At 36.2% G+C, this 18344-nt stretch overlaps 1 protein-coding gene across 2 annotated transcripts in view; it reads left to right on the top strand.

The window, feature by feature from the left end:
- Positions 1 to 18344, top strand: part of TASP1 (taspase 1) — a 305001-nt gene that overhangs the window by 38181 nt on the left and 248476 nt on the right. For both annotated transcript variants that reach the window (XM_054574067.1, XM_054574068.1), the window contains 2 exons: positions 3288 to 3408; positions 13392 to 13476. In XM_054574067.1, coding sequence (XP_054430042.1) covers positions 3288 to 3408; positions 13392 to 13476 — 206 coding nt within the window. The remainder of the gene's footprint in view (positions 1 to 3287; positions 3409 to 13391; positions 13477 to 18344) is intronic.

Here is an 18344-nt window from a genome sequence, read left to right as displayed (position 1 = left end):
CCTTCCCATCCCTCTAAATAAATAAATAAAATCTTTAAAAAAATTAAAAAATAAAGTTTTTTTAGGACTTTGTCCCCGTGACATTTATTTTTATTGTAAGGTTTCATTATTATTAGATTTTTCACATATTCTCCTGTTGGAAATCATGTATGATAATGTTCTTCATGTAATAGGACTAGTAGTATATATTTTCTAAAACTTTACTCACTGTATTAGAAAAACAAGGTACTCTGTGTGCATGTGTGTATGTGTGTGTGTGTTTTGCCTTTTAAAAAAATTCAAATATATCTGATTCCAGGCCTTTATGTTCTGTGTACCTTATTTATACAAGTTCTTTTTCCTTTATATCTTTTTTAATTGTATTATTTTCTATTATCATTTAGTTCCCTTATATCCCCTTCCCTCTTTATATCTTTCTTTAAAAGATATATTTCATATGTCATAAAATTCCCCCTTTTATGGTACACAGTTCACTGGTTTTTGGTATATTTATGAAGTTTTGCAGTTATCACCACCATCTAATTTTAGTTTCTTTTTTTTTATCAACCAGAAAAAAAATGCGGTAACCATTAGCTGTCACTCATCTTTGCCCCTTTTCCCAACTCCTGGCAACCACATCTACTTTATGGATTTGTTTATTCTCTAGATTTTATATTAACAGGGTCATCCAATATGTGGTCTTGTGACTGGCTTTTAAAAAAATTTACCATCATTTTTTTAAGTTTCATCCATAACTTAAGCATTTCATCCATATTGTGCCACATAGCAATACTTCATTAATTTTTATTGTAATTGATACTACATTGTATGGATATACCATTTTTACTTATTCATTCATCAGTTGATAGGCGTTTGAGTTGTTTCCAGTAATGCTGAAATATGAGTATTGAATATTCATGTACAGGTTTTGTGTAGACAAGTCATTTCTCTTGGATATATACCTAGAAGTAGAAGTGATGGGTCAAATGGCAACCCTAATTTAAAAAAAAAATGTTTTTTTAAAGATTTTATTCATTTATTTTCAGAGAGAGGGGAAGAAAGGGAGGGAGAAAGAGAGAAACATCAGTGTGAGAGAGAAATGCCATGCCTCCAACCATGGACCTGGCTTGCAACCCAGCCATGTGTCCTGACTGGGAATCGAAATAGTGACCTTTCAGTTCACAAGCTGGTGCTCAGTTCACTGGACCACACCAGCCAGGGCTTTGTTTAACTTTCTGAGGAATCTCCAGATGTTTTCCAAAGTGGCTATGCCATTTTACATTCCCACCAGCAGTGTATGAGGGTTCTAATTTCTTCATACCCTTGCCAACACCTCTCTCCTTCAGATTCTTTTTGATATTATTGTAAGTAGAATTTTGAGTGTGAAATAGTATTTTATTGTAGCTTTGATTTGCCTTTTGCTGATATCTAATGTTGTCAAGCACCTTTGTAGGTGCTTATTGGCCATTTACATAGCTCATTTGGAGAAATGTTTATGTCTTTTGCCCTTTTTAAATTCTGTTATCTTTTTTATTTTAGAGTTGCAAAATTTTAAAATATATCCTGGATACAAATCTCTTATAAATGATTTGTACATTTTTCCCATTCTGTGAATTTTTTCCTACCCTTTTTAATGGTATATTTTGTAACACAAATTTGTTAATTTTGGTGAAGTCCAATTAAAGTTTTCTTTGGTTGCTTGTGCTTTTAGAACCATATCTAAGAAACCATTGTGTAATACAAGCTCATGAAGATCTGTCACTTTGTTTTCTTTGAAGGATTTTATAGTTTTAGCTCTTACATTTAGGTCTTTGATCCCTTAAGAGTTAATTTTTGTGTATGGTATGAGAGTTTAACTTCATTCTCTTCTATATAGGTAGCTGGTTGTCCCAGTATCATTTATGGAAAAGACTGTCATTTCTTTATTGAATTGTTTTGGCATCCTTTTGAATTGACCATAAAATGGAAGGCTTATATCTAGCTTCTCAGCTCTATTGTATTGATCTATCTGTTTATCCTTAGTGATATGTCTATATCATACTGTCTTGGTTACTGTAGTTATATAGTAAGTTATAAAACCTAGATGTGTGTGAGCCCTCCAGTTTTGGTTTTCTTTTCAAGTTCATTTTGCCTATTCTGAATCCCTTACATTTCCATATGAATTATAGGGTTAGTTTGTCAATTTCTGCAAAAAAAAAAAAAAAAAAAAAAAGGCAGCCAGGATTTGATAAGTGATTTTTTGATTCAGAACAATTCGAGGAATATTGCATCTTGAAGATGGTAAGCCTTGTGATCTATGTACATACATGATTGTCCTTATATTTGTTTAGGTCTTTAATTTTTTTTTAACATGTTTTGTAGTTTTCAGCATACAGATTTTACAATTTTTGTTAAATTTATTCATAAGTATTCTTTTTGCTGTATCGTAAGTGGAATTGTTTTCTTAATGTCATTTTTGGATTGTTTACTGCTAGTGTGTAGGAAAAATACTCAGTTTTGTATGTTGATCTTGTAACTTGCAACTCTGTTGAACTTGCTTATCAGTTCTAGTAGTTTTTTAGTGGAGTCTTGAGGATTTTTTTGTATACAAAATCATGTCATTTTCAAATAGAGATAACTTTACTTGTTTCTTTACAATATAGATGCTGTTTATTTGTTTTTCTTTCCTTGTTGTCCTGTTCAGATATCTAGTATAATGTTGAATGGAAGTGGTAAGAGTAAACCTTGGTGTACTGTAGTGTTCCTGAGCTTAGGGGAAAGCATTCAGTCTTTTACTATTCTTTTGTTAGTGCTGAACTTTTTATAGGTGCCCTTTATCATATTACGTTCCCTTCTCTTTCTATTTTGTTGAATTTTGTTTTTTTCTCATGAAAGAATTTTGGATTTTGTCAAATTCTTTTTTTTCCCTGTCTGTTGACATGATCATGGCGTTTTATTTTTTGGTCTTTTATTAACATGGTGAATTACATTGAATTTCAGATATTAAACCAAACTTGCTTTCCTGGGATCCCTGTTTTTTATAGTGTATACTTCTTTTATGTTTTTTTGAACTTGATTTGCTAATATTTCCTTGAAGATTTTTTGTGTCAATATTCATAAAGTATATTGATCTGTAGGTTTTTTCCCCCTCTTTATGTCTTTTTGTTTTGTTTTGTGTTGTTTTGTTTTGTTATCATAGTAGTATTGCTGTCATATAATGAGTTGGGATGCGCTCTATCCTTTTTCAGTTTATGGAACAGTTTATGAAAGACTGACGTTAAATCTTTTTTAAGACTAAAGATATTTTAATTCTTGTTTTTATCTTTTAGGATTCTCCTTTTACAAATGCAGGAATGGGATCTAATCTAAATCTCTTGGGTGAAATTGAGTGTGATGCCAGCATAATGGATGGAAAATCCTTAAATTTTGGAGCTGTTGGAGCACTGAGTGGTATGTGGACACTATAATACACCATCTCTATTCTTTAAAAAACTATGAATTAATTACCATTCCATGCTACCTAAAGACTTAGTTCAGTTTTTTTCACTATTCTTGCTTGGAATAGTGTTGGAAACAAACATTTTTTCTTTTTTAAAGACTTTATTTATAGATAGAGGGGAAGGGAGTGAAACATCGCTCCCCAGCTGGGGAGGTGCCCTGCATACCCCCAGTTGGGGATGTGCCCTGCAACCCAGGCACGTGCCCTGGCTGGGAATCGAACCCGTGATCTTTCTGTTCATAGGTTGGTGCTCAATCCAGTGAACCATACCGCCAGGGCCATTTTTTTCTTGTACTGAATTTAAAACATGAAATTTTAGCTATAGCATGTCTTTGTTAGAGTTTGATCATTCTTCTCTATCGCTGCAAGCGATTATAGACATTTAAAATGGATCAGCAGATTTCCATTCAAGGTAGTGGTGTAGGCAGACATGGCTTGATTCTTCGCACAACCACATCAAAATTACAACTAAAACATACAACCATCACTCATAACTGCCAGAATTTGAGTTGAATGGAAGTCTGATTACAGAATTAAAGAGACCACTTCCATTCAGACTGTTAGGAGGGGACACTGTGCCATTAAAGGGCACATACTAGATTGTGGCCCCTTAATTTGGTGGTTTGGATTAACAGAAAATAGAAAACCCAAGTCAGATATGGATAATTAAGCATTTTATTAAGTGAAAGCAAAGTGAAAGCAAGAATCAAGAGCATACATCACCATATGGGAATTCACCAACACCCAAACATAGATGCTGGGGAATTCCAGAGGCAGCATTTGGGGTTGAACTGGGAAAGCTCTGAGCAAAGCGTCCTCCTCTCAGGTAGGATTCCAAAGTCTCACTTTGGGGGCTAGGCTTAAATGTTTCAGACAAAAATGGCTGTGTGCCGAGGGCCTTGTGTGATTTAGCTAACCAACAGGTCCCTCTGGGAGAAGGGCCAGTTCTCCCTGAAGGAACAGTTATATATTAAAAGTACTATTCTCCTGGGGATAAGGGCCAGTTCTCTCTGGGAGATAGCATGCCTATATTTAATTACCATAAAGGTCACAGCTCGGGCATAAACAAGGAGGATTCTCAATGTTCTTTCAACCCCTCAGGCACAGACATGGAATGGGCTAGTCTCTCACCCTGTGTGGTAGATAAAAATTCAGGAGGGTTATCTTAGGATGAGGAGTCCCAGCCACGCACCAGTCCCCCCGGCCCTGGGTTTCTGTTCCAGGAGATAAGTCCCCACAGCTTCTGGCTGTAAAAACCAGTGGGGAGAGTGAGTCAGTGGAAGGAACTGCTGGAGCCCTAAGCAGTTCCTCTTAAAGAACCCACACACAGACTCACCTACTCAGACTCACTCCCTCAGGACTCCGGCACTGGGGTGGTAGTATGAGGGGCACCAGTGGCATGCAGCAGGAGGCTGATGTGTCTGGCCTCAAGGCAAGCAGAGGCCACTGTCCCTTTTCTGGGCCTTCTGCCCACAGAGCTGCCAGGCTGGTGCCTGAGCTCTGGCTAATACTGTTTGACCTGCCTTGGAGAAACCCAGCGATTCCGCCCCACCCAACTTACAGACCCACCCAAGCTGCTCTTCCATATGAATGGCTGATCTTGGCTCTTGCTTCACAATTTCCTAAATCCTCTCAAACAAGCAACAGCCTGTCTCATTGAGCCCCAGGCCCAGCACTAGCAGCAGCCAGCCTAGATCCACAGCTTGGCTTCGCCTGGAAATCTCCAAGCCCAGCACAAGCAGCAGCCATCTCAGATTGCTTTATAGCTCAGGCAGGGTGTCCCAGGCAAAACATAAGTGGGGGCTGACTTGACCGGCACTATCCAGGAAACCCAGGGCCAGCGCACCCAGGGAACAGCTACAGACCATGTCAGAGCACCATGACCCTGCCTCTGCACAGCTGATCCTCCACAGAGGGCGAAGGTTGGTGGTCAGGGGTCAAAGCCAGTCTTTCCAGGTGACAGGCCTGGGTAAACCCCTCCCATTCACCCGTCAACAGCATCCATGCTCAACTACAAGAGGAGGGTGTATTCAGCCCACAGGAAGGGCACACCTTGATAACAGGGAGGCTCTGCCACTGGACCCTAAAGGACACCTACTACATTAGGCCACACTACCAAGACACAGAGTCAGAGCAGCTCTACCTGTGACACAGAAACAAACACAAGGGACGCTGCCAAAAGGAAGAGACAAAGAAACGTGGCCCAACCGAAAGAAGAGATCAAAACTTCAGCAAAAGAACTAAACAAAATGGAGATAAGCAATCAGATGCAGAGTTCAAAACGCTGGTTATAAGGATGCTCAAGGAACTTAATGAGGACCTCAACAGCATAAAGAAGATCCAGTCACGTATGAAGGATACACTAATTGAAACAAAGAACAATTCACGGGGGAGCAAAAGGAGAGTGGATGAAGCCGAGAATCAGATCAATGATTTGGAACATAAGGAAGCAAAAAGCAACCAGTCAAAACAACTAGAGGAAAAAAGAATCCAGAAAAACGAGGACCGAGTAAGCAGCCTTAGTGGACATCTTAAAGCATTCCAACATTCGCATCATAGCGGCGCCAGAAAGAGAAGAGAAAGAGCAAGAAATTGGAAATCTACGTGAAAAAACAGTGAAAGAAAACTTCCCTAATTTGCTGAAGAGAATAGACATGCAAGTGCAGAAAGCACAGAGTCTCAAACAAGATGGATGCAAGGAGGCCCACTCCAAGACACATCATAATTAATATGCCAAAGGTTAAAGATAAAGAGAGAATCTTAAAAGCAGCAAGAGAAAAGCAGATAATTACTTACAAAGGACTTTCCATAAGACTGTCAGCTGATTTCTCAAAAGGAACTTTGCTGGCTAGAAGGAATTGACAAGAAGTAATCAAAGCGATGAAAAGCAAAGACCTACCACCTAGATTACTCTATCCAGCAAAGCTATCATTTCGAATCGAAGGGCAGATTAAGAGTTTCCCAGACAAGAAAAGAAACTAAAGGAGTTCATCACACCAAACCATTATTATATAAATTGTTGAAGGGACTTATTTAAGCAAAAGAAGATCAAAACTATGAACATTAAAGTGGCAATAAATACATAACTATCAAAAATTGAGTCTAAAAAACAAACTAAGCAAACAAGCAGAACAAAGAATCATGTATATAGAGAACACTGGGATGTTGGTCAGTGGGGAAGGTGGTGTGAGGGAAGGGGGGAAAAGGTGAAGTGATTAAAGAGTACAAATTGATACAGAATGGGCAGGGGGATGTTAAGAGCAAGTACAGAAAATGGAGTTGCCAAAGAACATATAAGAATTACCCATAGACATGAACAAAGGAGGGGTGACTGCCAGAGGTAGTTTGGCATGCTAGTGGGAGGGAGGGCAAAGGGGGAAAAATCAGAACAACTGGGTTAGCATTATCAATAAAAAATAAAATAATTTAAAAAGGTGAAAAAAGTGGCACCTAAAATCAAAGCCATCAATTTCCTTTAAAGAATAAACATAATTATAAACAGCTTCAAATTTACCTTTGTTGAAAAATTAATGGCCAAATATTTTAAATCTCACCTGAAAGAGGGACTGAATGCATAGGAAGTCCTGCGAACTAGGCAAGGGTGGGGAAAAGAGACCAAGTATACTCACATACAAGATTGTAACCTAAAGTATGGTTGACTTTTCAGGAGGAAAGCAGAAACAACAGGGCAGTAAGTATTAGTGTGAAAACATTATCTTGATGACAGTGACAGATATGACATTAATGGCAATGACAGTTTAGTATCTAATATGTGCCAGGCCCAGCACCAGTCCCTTAAATGTAATCAGATTATTTAATTGATCCCTTCATTCTATCACATAAATATAAATATGAAGCCTACCTTATTACTGAAGAAACATTCGCACAGAGGGTTAATTAAGTTATCAGTTCAAGATCACAGTGCTGAGATTTTAACACAGGCAGCTAATGCCAGAGAATGCACCCTTAACCACTAACCTATGGATGCTTCTTAGGATACTACTAATGCACAAAACAAAACAAAACAAAAAAATCAGCAGTGGGATATAAAGAGGATATAAAAACTAAAATTAAAACCACCAGATTGACATAAAATTGACTACATATATTTAGCTCAATACCAAAAACTGTCACACAAAAAAGCATGAAATACCAAAGGAGGAAAAAGCTCAGTTCTCTGAGCTTTTTACTTACGTATAAATGATTCAATATTGTAGACATTAATAATTGCAAAGTTAACTAATAAATTCAAACCTATTCAAAACTTCAAAAAGATCTCTGTGATGTATGAGAAGCTGACTCAAATTTATCAGGAAAAGAAAATTTTGGAAAAAAGAGGTACTCACCCAATGAGATACCACTTTTATTGAGAGCTATTCTAAAGAAGAGTGTGGTTTGAGTATAAAATACACAAATATATCAGTTGAATAGAGTTCAAACACTGACATAACGTGAATTTGAATATTTAATACATGATATAGATAGTATTTCAAATGAGTAGGACAAGAATAGGGTATATATGAGATGGAGAAATAACACAGACTGGGAGTCAGACTGTTTTATAACTGTACCAGCCATCCATTAATTGGTTCCCGGCTATAAATTTACCCTTTGTTGCCTGATCTGTCAAAATGGATATGGGCCCTTTAAATGTTTCCTTTGTCAGCTGCCATGCTGATATACTTCGTCAGTAGAGGGCACTGGAGACACAGTGAGGAGGAAAGGGTGACTGGCTATCAAGCCTCCTAGAAAAGTACCAGTTTTGCTCCACTATTTGGCCCACATAGGGGTCTCCAGGGCTAAGTGACTACAGGATGCAGTTTTCTCCAGCGTTGGCTACCACGTTTTCCCCAGTTCCTGATTCAGGCCACAGGTGCATATCTGACAGCCCGAGAAAAAAAGAGGACTCCACCTAATTCAAGTCACTGATCCCCACATCTCCTCAGCCTCACAGTCAACATGGCAAAATGTCCCATCTGGTTGACTGTCTAATGAGCCAAAAGCCCAATTGTTACCTGTGCAACAGAGGTTTATTTCCCATGGCTTTCTGACATCTGTGTGCCCACCTACCACGCTAAGCTCACCTGACTCCCCTCCCAAGATTATTCCTGCTCTCACACTGACTATGGCCTGGGTACCCCAGCAACTTCTCTGCCTGACAGTGGGCTAGAACCATACCTTCTACAACAAGGCCCGAAACCGTTCCAAGTTTATCTATTCTTGAGTATTCTCCTTCTGCCATAGGATATCCTTTGAGTTTTCTATCTTTATATAACTACTCTCTTATCACTAATTAATAATTATTTATACTAAACTTTTCCTGTTTAAACTACTGTGTGCTTTCTGTCTCCTAGTTGGACTCAGACTATTGGACAAATTACTAAATCTCTCCTGTGTCTCAGTTTCTTCATCTGTAAAATAGTAAAGAAAAATACTTCATAATGTTATTGAGAGAACTAAATAATTTAATATATATAAACTACTGGAGAAAAATGCATAGTATGTAATTGTTTTCCAGTTAATGATAATTACTATTGTTATTAAAAAAATTATATAAGTACAATATTTTGGTCATTTCAGAAAAATAAGCGATGTCTTCAAGCATTAAAGAAAAATATACTATACATGTATTAAAAGAAAATATAGGTGACCATACTTATGAGAGAGAAACCTTAAGGAAAGCAAAATATAAAAGCCACAAAAGAAAAAGTAGTAAGTATGAAAAATAAAAATTTTTAATCCCAATATGATAAAGTACATAATAAACAGCTTTAAAAGGCAAGCCACACAAGAGGTATAAACAGTTCACAGAAAAATGTTAATTGCCTTTAAACACATGAAAAGTCATTAAACACCAATAAAATTTCATAAAAAATGAAAATAAAATCAAAACCAATTGAAATAACCTTTTTTACCTATGACAGAAATCATAAGAGATATAGAATATTGGAACAAATGAATAATCAAATAGACATAGCTGACATGTAGCACATACAGCCAAAAATTGCAAAATACATACTCTTTTGAAGTTCACATGGAACATTTACCAAAACACACTATGATCTGGGCTATAAAGCAAGTCTCAAAAAGCTTTAAGGGCTTGGAATCTTACACCATATGGTCTCTGAACATAGTGAAATAAAACTAGAAATCAATGGAAGCAAACTAAAAGGTCTTTAGCCAAATACATTTGAACACTCATCTGAGAAGGACAAATTCCTTGAAAAAGATACATAATAAAAAGAAAATACAGCCTTATAACTGTTAAAGAAATTGAATCCCATATTTTAAAGCTTCCCATAAAAACTCCACTACTAATTTAGAAAAACTAATAAATTCCAATTAAAAGGAAGTCATTCCAATCATACACAAACTCTTTCAAAGGTCAGAGACAAAAAATCCTCAGCTCAATTTATGAGGCCAGGCATATACCATAATTCCAAAACCTGAAAGGAATATTATAAGAAAAATTAAAGCCCATCTTTAATGTGAACACAGACGTCAAAAATCTTGAACATGAGCAAAATATAAAAAAAATAAATAAATGTATAACCAAGATTTTAGCCAATGGAACATAAATTTCATCGTATTTAACAAAATAAAAGAGAAAAATTCATCTCAGTAGATGCAGAAAAGCACTTGATGATATTCAATACTCATTTATAATAAAAACTATCAGCAAACTAAGATTAGAAGAAAACTTCTTTAATATGATAAAGAGCATCTATAACAATCCTACAATTAGCAGCATACAAAATGGTAAAATATATAAAGCTCTCCCTCTAAAGTCAGGAACAAAGGAAAGATGTATATACTATTACCACTTGTATTCAACTTTGCCCTGGATGTCAGAGCCAGTATGATAATGCAAGAAAGAAATTAAAAAATTTAAACATTGTAAAGAAAAAAGCAAAACTGCCACAATTCACAGGTGATATAATTGTGTATGCAGAAATTCCAAGGGAATTCTTTTTTAACTTTAATATGCACTGGGAAACAACAAAACTAATTTCATGTGACTCATTTTAAAGGGATATTCATTATACTGAAGTGGTCTGGAACAGAACCAAAATATTTCCAAGATATGCCTATATGTCATTTGAATTTTTAATAAAAATATATTATTTCATATAAATTATTTCAAATTATAAATTAACATACTAACACTTTATTTTTTATTTTTTAATTATGTTTTATTGATTATGCTATTATAGTTGTCATGATTTTTCCCCCTTTGCCCTCTCTCCACCCAGCACCCAAGACTCCCTCCGGCATTCTTCATGTCCATGGGTCTTGAGTTTTAAGTCCTTTGGCTACTCCATTTTCTGTATTGTACTTTATAATCCCATGGATATTCTGTAACTACCTATTTGTACTTTTTAATACCCTCACCTCTTCACCCGTTCCCCAACACCCCTCTTCAGTTAGGAAACCATCAAAATGTTCTCTATATACATGATTCTGTCTTTGTTCTGCTTGTTTGCTTAGTTTGTTTTTTAGATTCAATTTTTGATAGTTATGTATTTATTGCCACTTTAATGTTCATAGTTTTGATCTTCTTTTGCTTAAATAAGTCCCTTCAACAATTTATATAATAATGGTTTGGTGTGATGAACTCCTTTAGTTTCTTTTCTTGTCTGGGAAACTCTTAATCTGCCCTTCGATTCGAAATGATAGCTTTGCTGGATAGAGTAATCTAGGTGGTAGGTCTTTGCTTTTCATCGCTTTGATTACTTCTTGTCAATTCCTTCTAGCCAGCAAAGTTCCTTTTGAGAAATCAGCTGACAGTCTTATGGAAAGTCCTTTGTAAGTAATTATCTGCTTTTCTCTTGCTGCTTTTAAGATTCTCTCTTTATCTTTAACCTTTGGCATATTAATTATGATGTGTCTTGGAGTGGGCCTCCTTGCATCCATCTTGTTTGAGACTCTGTGCTTTCTGCACTTGCATGTCTATTCTCTTCAGCAAATTAGGGAAGTTTTCTTTCACTGTTTTTTCAGGTGGATTTCCAATTTCTTGCTCTTTCTCTTCTCTTTCTGGCGCCGTTATGATGCGAATGTTGGAATGCTTTAAGATGTCCACTAAGGCTGCTTACTCGGTCCTCGTTTTTCTGGATTCTTTTTTCCTCTAGTTGTTTTGACTGGTTGCTTTTTGCATCCTTATGTTCCAAATCATTGATCTGATTCTCGGCTTCATCCACTCTCCTTTTGCTCCCCCGTGAATTGTTCTTTGTTTCAATTAGTGTATCCTTCATACGTGACTGGATCTTCTTTATGCTGTTGAGGTCCTCATTAAGTTCCTTGAGCATCCTTATAACCAGCGTTTTGAACTCTGCATCTGATTGCTTATCTCCATTTTGTTTAGTTCTTTTGCTGAAGTTTTGATCTCTTCTTTTGGTTGGGCCACGTTTCTTTGTCTCTTCCTTTTGGCAGCGTCCCTTGTGTTTGTTTCTGTGTCACAGGTAGAGCTGCTCTGACTCTGTGTCTTGGTAGTGTGGCCTAATGTAGTAGGTGTCCTTTAGGGTCCAGTGGCAGAGCCTCCCTGTTATCAAGGTGTGCCCTTCCTGTGGGCTGAATACACCCTCCTCTTGTAGTTGAGCATGGATGCTGTTGACGGGTGAATGGGAGGGGTTTACCCAGGCCTGTCACCTGGAAAGACTGGCTTTGACCCCTGACCACCAACCTTCGCCCTTTGTGGAGGATCAGCTGTGCAGAGGCAGGGTCATGGTGCTCTGACATGGTCTGTAGCTGTTCCCTGGGTGCGCTGGCCCTGGGTTTCCTGGATAGTGCCGGTCAAGTCAGCCCCCACTTATGTTTTGCCTGGGACACCCTGCCTGAGCTATAAAGCAATCTGAGATGGCTGCTGCTTGTGCTGGGCTTGGAGATTTCCAGGCGAAGCCAAGCTGTGGATCTAGGCTGGCTGCTGCTAGTGCTGGGCCTGGGGCTCAATGAGACAGGCTGTTGCTTGTTTGAGAGGATTTAGGAAGTTGTGAAATATGAGCCCATACCAGCCGGTCATATGGAAATGTCTCTGTTAACAGCTTGGGTGGGCCAGAGTCTTTAGGGTTGGGCAAAGTATGTTAAACAAGGCTGATGGAGTCTCAAATATGGCATCTGCCTGCTGGGTCTGTGGCTCTTTGCAGGAGGGCTCAGAAAAGTGACCGTGATCTGTAGCTGCCTTTCTGCCTGGGTGGAAGCTGTCCCCCAGCTCTCTCCTTGATGCCAGGCACTTCACTTCGTCCCTGTATGCCGCTGGTGCCTTTTAAGCTGCTACTCCGGTGCTAGAGCTCAGAGGGAGTGAGTCTGTAAGTCTGTGTGTGGGTTCTTTAAGAGAAAATGCTTGGGACTCTTGGAAGTAGTTTCTTCCACAGACTCAGTCCCTCTGGTTTTTGTAGCCAGAAGTTTTGGGGACCTACCTTTCTGGCACTGGAACCCTGCACTGGGGGGCCTGGTGGGAATCTGGGGCCCCTGGCTTTCAAGATATCCCTCCTGAAATTTTATCCACCAAACCGGATGTGGGACCAGCTGTTCTGTGTCTGCCCCTCCTAAGTCTGGATGCTTGTGGTTTCTTTAATTCCATACTTGTATGACTTCCATTCAACTTGATTTCGGACACCTTTGAGTGATGGTTGTTCTATAGTTTAGTTGTAATTTTGATGTGGCTGTTTGAGGAGGTAAACCATGTTTACCTCTGACACCACCTTGAGCAGAAGTCCTCTGGTGCCACTTTTTTAGTTTGTTTTTCTGTTCCATTATTCTGCAATCTATTGAAAAGGAGCCTAGTTTAAATATGCATTATTTAAAATTCAGTCATTAGTATATAAAAGAAGAGTTTTCCAAGATATTTAGAAGTATTTGTATTGAAATTGCCACAAAACTGTGGGGAACTTGAAAACTTTTTTTTTTGACTCCATTTTCTGCCACTTTTATTTTATAGGAATCAAGAACCCAGTGTCAGTTGCGAACAGACTCTTGTGTGAAGGACAGAAGGGCAAGCTCTCAGCTGGCCGAATTCCTCCCTGGTAACCACTCTGTTCTGCCTGACTTTCCCTCATCTTTGGTTTGTTGCATGCTGTGTTTGAAGGCTATTTTTATCCACAGAAAGTTGATGCTATGGTTTTATATCAACAGTAGCTTGCCTTAGTTGAAGAGTCACTTGTTCTGTGATCTTGGAACAATTTGTATACTTGATAGACGTCTTGATGGAATAGAATATTAAGAATTAAAGCAGAAAAGAGATCAGAGTTAATTTTTGGTTTTGTTGATTATACAGATGTTTTTGCTCGTACTAAGTACTCAACTAGGGTCTTTTTATTATGAAATTTTAATGTATCTTGTGCATCCCAGTTCATAGTCTAAACTAATTTTTAATCTTGAGGAATTCTTAGAATAAATACACTTAATTTTTCTCTTCTGTAGAAATACATTGTGACACTAAGATTAATAAGGTCACATCTTTTCTTCAGCATTAACATACAGTTTTCATTAAAAACACTTTGAACTTTTTCAAATATTTATAGAAGTAGAGACAACATTGTAAAGAGCTCTCATGAACCTGTCATCCGGCTCTAATAATTAAAAATGTTTTTTCTCTTCATCCATTTTATGCATCTCCTTTTTCTCTTAGTGTTTTAAAGCAAATCCTTGATAACATATTTTACCCTCAAATAGTTTTTTAAATTTGTCTGTTCCACAAAACATAATCACCATCTTGTTAACAAGCCTAACATTATTCACATATATGCCTCAATATTACCTCATACTCCATATGTGTTCAACATGCCTGGTAGTCAAGGTTACTTTAATGTTCTGTGTTTAAATTCATGACAAAATAGTACTATAGGTATCACTTTATTTGACTTATTATTTGAAGTCATAGAAAATAAATTAATACAGTTTTGAAAAATCTTGAAAACTTTTACCTAAATAAATTACAGGTATCCTTTTAATTACATACTTCTTAGGGGTTTAGTTGTGTTACTAGGAGGGTTGATTATAAAATATTTTCAAAGAAATATTAATTTTTAATATTTGTTTTCAATAAAACAATGGTATGGAAAAGCAAATATAATATACTGAGCTAATTTCTAGTAAGTGTTTAATTATTTCCACAGTGTTAAGTATAAAATACGAATAAGGAAAAAATAACCCAAAATTCTGAAAATTGATAAATGATATAAATAGTTAATTTATAGAAAAGAAAATATTGATCATGTATAAATGCACAAAATGTTGCCCAATCATAATATCAATCAAAGAATTGTGAATTAAAATGAGATGGTATTTTCACCTTATTTAAAGTAGCAAAGTTAACAAAGACTAATGCTATCTAGTATTGTTCAGGGTGTAGAAAATAGGTTTTTTGTTTTTCTAGTGGTGGGAACATAAATTGATATAGCTAGTTGAGAGACATTTTGGCATTGTTTCTTAATGTAAAAAATTTAGAGTGCACATGCTGAGTGCTCCAGCAACCACATCTTCAGACAGAATACCTTCACATATACACAGGAAGGCTGGTACAGCCAAAGAAGGCTGTAGCAATGTGCTTGTGATGTAAAAAACTGTACACAACCTAAGTCTTCATCAGTGGCTAAGTAAACTACTTCCTAGTTGTTCTATTAAATACTCTACAGCATAAAAGAAAAAGAGCTTTTATATAGTGACATGCATAGATCTCTATATTGTAGAGTAAAAAAAAAAATTACTGAATACTTTCAGTTTCGCTTACGTTTTCTTAAAAAATTACAAAATAATATGATGAATTCCTGTTTCCTACCACCCAGGTTAGGAAATAAAATACTACCAAAGGATACAAAGCTAACTAGATTGAACCCTTTCTAATGGCATCATTATCTTTCCCATTGTCTGTCCTATACTCTCACCCTGACCCCATCTCTGCCCTTGCCCCTAGGTAACAGTTGTCTGAAGTAAAGCTTTTCTCATTCTCATATGTTCCTTCGTAGTATTACATCACATATAACACTAATTTCCTAAGGCTACTTATATATGTACGTAGATGTACAAAAAAGGCCTGGAAAGAAGGTTACCAAACTCACTGTGATTACCTTTGGGAAGGAGGAACGAGGGAATAAGGTGAGGCAATTATCAAAGGGGACATGTGCAATATTTTTATATTTTACAAAAATAAAATATATGGGGAAAAATGATGGCTGTTTTTCTGTTACAATGATATAATATGCTGCTACACTTGTCTGGAACTAGCTGATTTTCTCATGTATATAGTTCTTCAGCTGTGTTCTTTGTTTTCAAATTGTTTTGACTATTTTAGGCATTTTGTATTTCCATATGAATTTAGTCTGTCAATTTCTATAAACACCTGCTAGAGTTTTGATTAGGAATTGTAACATATCTGTTTATTAAGAATTTCTTTAACATCTCTGGACAGCTTTTATTCAATTTATATTTAAGTACTTTACTCTTTTTGATGCTATGATAAATTGCATATGTTAATTCCATTTGTTTATTGTCAATATATAGACATATGATTTATTTTTACTATAGTGATATTCGCTCCCAGGAATCTGCTGAATTTATTTGTTCTAGTACTACTTCTATAGATTCCATAAGATTTTCTACATGGATAGTCATCTTCTGGGGGTTGAGTTTGACTTTTCTTGTTCTAATCTGGATTCCTTTGATTCATTTCATTTTCTTAATTATACTGGCTAGGATATTCTTGCCTAGTTTATGATTTTAGGGAAGTAATATTTAGTGGTTTACTCCTAAGTATGATGGTTCCTATAGCTATGTTACAGATGTTCTTTTTTATGTTGAGGAAGTCCTCTTCTTTGCATAGTGTGCTGAGAGTTTTTAATAGTGGGCATTGCACTTTTTCAAATGCTTTTCTGCATTTATTGCGATGATCTTATAATTTTCTTAGTTAATATAGAGATTGGTTGCTTTTTAGCTGTTTAAGCAACAGTTGCATTCCTGGGGTAAGTTCTACTTGGTCATAATGTATTATCCTTTTACTATATTGTTGGATCCAATTTGCTAATAATTTGTAAAGAATTTTTGCATCTATGTTTATGAGAGATATTGGCCTATTTTGCTTTTTTGATAAACAGGAATATATATTTCTTCAGATTTGGGAAACTTGTATGTTATTTCAGACATTTTTGCTGATCTTCCCTTCTCTTCTATCCTTTAGAACTCCAATTATACATCTCCCTGATCTCTTGTACCAATAGTAGTCCTATAGATGACTGATAATTTGTTTACTTTTTCCTTTTTTATTATTTATTTAAAAAATAATTTACTTATTTTTTGGGGGGAGAGGGGAAGATAGAGAAAAAGATTGAGAAATATCGTTTTGGTTGCCTCTTGAACATGCCCCAGCTGGGATCGGACCGCAACCCAGGCATGTGCCCTGACTGGTAATCAAACCTGCAACCCTATGCTTTGCAGGCCTGTGCTCAACCAACTGACCCCTGCTGGTTGGGGCTGTTTACTTTTTCCATTCATTTTTCTCTTCATTGCATTTTGAATAGTTTTCATGGTTGTTTTCAAATTCTAATTATTTTTCTTCAATATCTAGTCACCTGTTAATCCCACTCAATTTATTTTTCACTTCTAACGTTGTAATTTTTTATCTTGCAGAAGTTTAATTTTCATTTAAAAAATGTCTTTCATATATCTACTTAACATGTTTAAGCTTTCCTGTAGCTTCTTGAACATATGAATAGAGTTGTAACTGTTTTAATATCTTTGATACTAATTCTGTCGTCTTTGCCATTTCTTTGTTGTTTTCAATCGAATGATTTCTCTCCTCATTATAGATTACATTTTCCTGCCTCTTTGCATGCTTGGTAATTATTTATTTATTTATTTATTTATTTTTTCAGACCGTGTGAGTTCTACCGTATTTGGTGCTGGATATTTTTGTATTATAATAAATATTCTTGAGCTTTATTCTAGGATGTGGTTAACTTACTGAGAGGCAGTTTCATCTCTTCAGGTCTTGCTTTATACTGTTACATGTGACTAGGGAAGCATTTAGCCTTGAGCTAATTTTGTTTTGCTATCCGGGCCAAACAGTCTAAGTATTATAACAGATGCACCTAGAATGAGGTTTTTTACTTTGACTGGTGGGAACAGGAGCTGTTTCTGGCTTTGTGTGAACTTGGGGATTGTTTCCTCTAAAACTTTCATATTATTCTTTCCCAGGTTTTGGGTAATTTCTTCTTTTTTAAGAAAAAAAATTATTCTCACCATAAATGCCTCAACTTTATACAAGTAGTCAGTGAAAGGTATAAAAAAGGTTACAACATAACACTCTTATCATTTCACATTTTTTCCTTTGTGACATAATCAAGTATATTTTTATTTTTGGAGCTGTATACTGTTTAATTTAACAAGCCTAAATGTCTATAAAGTTTAACTTTTCAAGTAAGAATATAGGGCTTTATGACTATTAATTTTACTATCAAAATATCTAATGGACTCACCCATTTTAATAATTATAATTTTTCTAAATGTCACTTGGAGAATTCTTTGCGCACACTAGACTCAAGACTACACTAAATGGAAACAGTATACCTATGACCAGAGTTTTAAAGTTTATCACCTCATACTGCAGTAACCTGTCTTCAACCTGCTACTTCCTCTCATGCTTTCTTCATTTACTTACACAAATTGTTAGATTTTTACATTGGACTCCCTCCTCCAGGGCTCTATTAGATAATTTTGTAAACATGCATTTATGGCCTTCAAACAGCAACATTTTTAAACTGAGATTAATGCCTAGAGTCACATTTCTTGATAAAATTTAAAGATTTATAGCTCTGGAGCTTTAACCCAACACTGACTGAAAAAGGAGCCAAATTCCTGATAGTACCATAAATCTTAAAACCCAAAAGTGCAATTCTAA

This window comes from Pteronotus mesoamericanus, unplaced genomic scaffold (genome assembly GCF_021234165.1).
Source record: "Pteronotus mesoamericanus isolate MK-2021 breed Mesoamerican mustached bat unplaced genomic scaffold, CSHL_Meso_final contig_25, whole genome shotgun sequence".
Classification (NCBI taxonomy): domain Eukaryota; kingdom Metazoa; phylum Chordata; class Mammalia; order Chiroptera; family Mormoopidae; genus Pteronotus; species Pteronotus mesoamericanus.
This window is presented reverse-complemented; position numbering and strand designations above follow the sequence as displayed.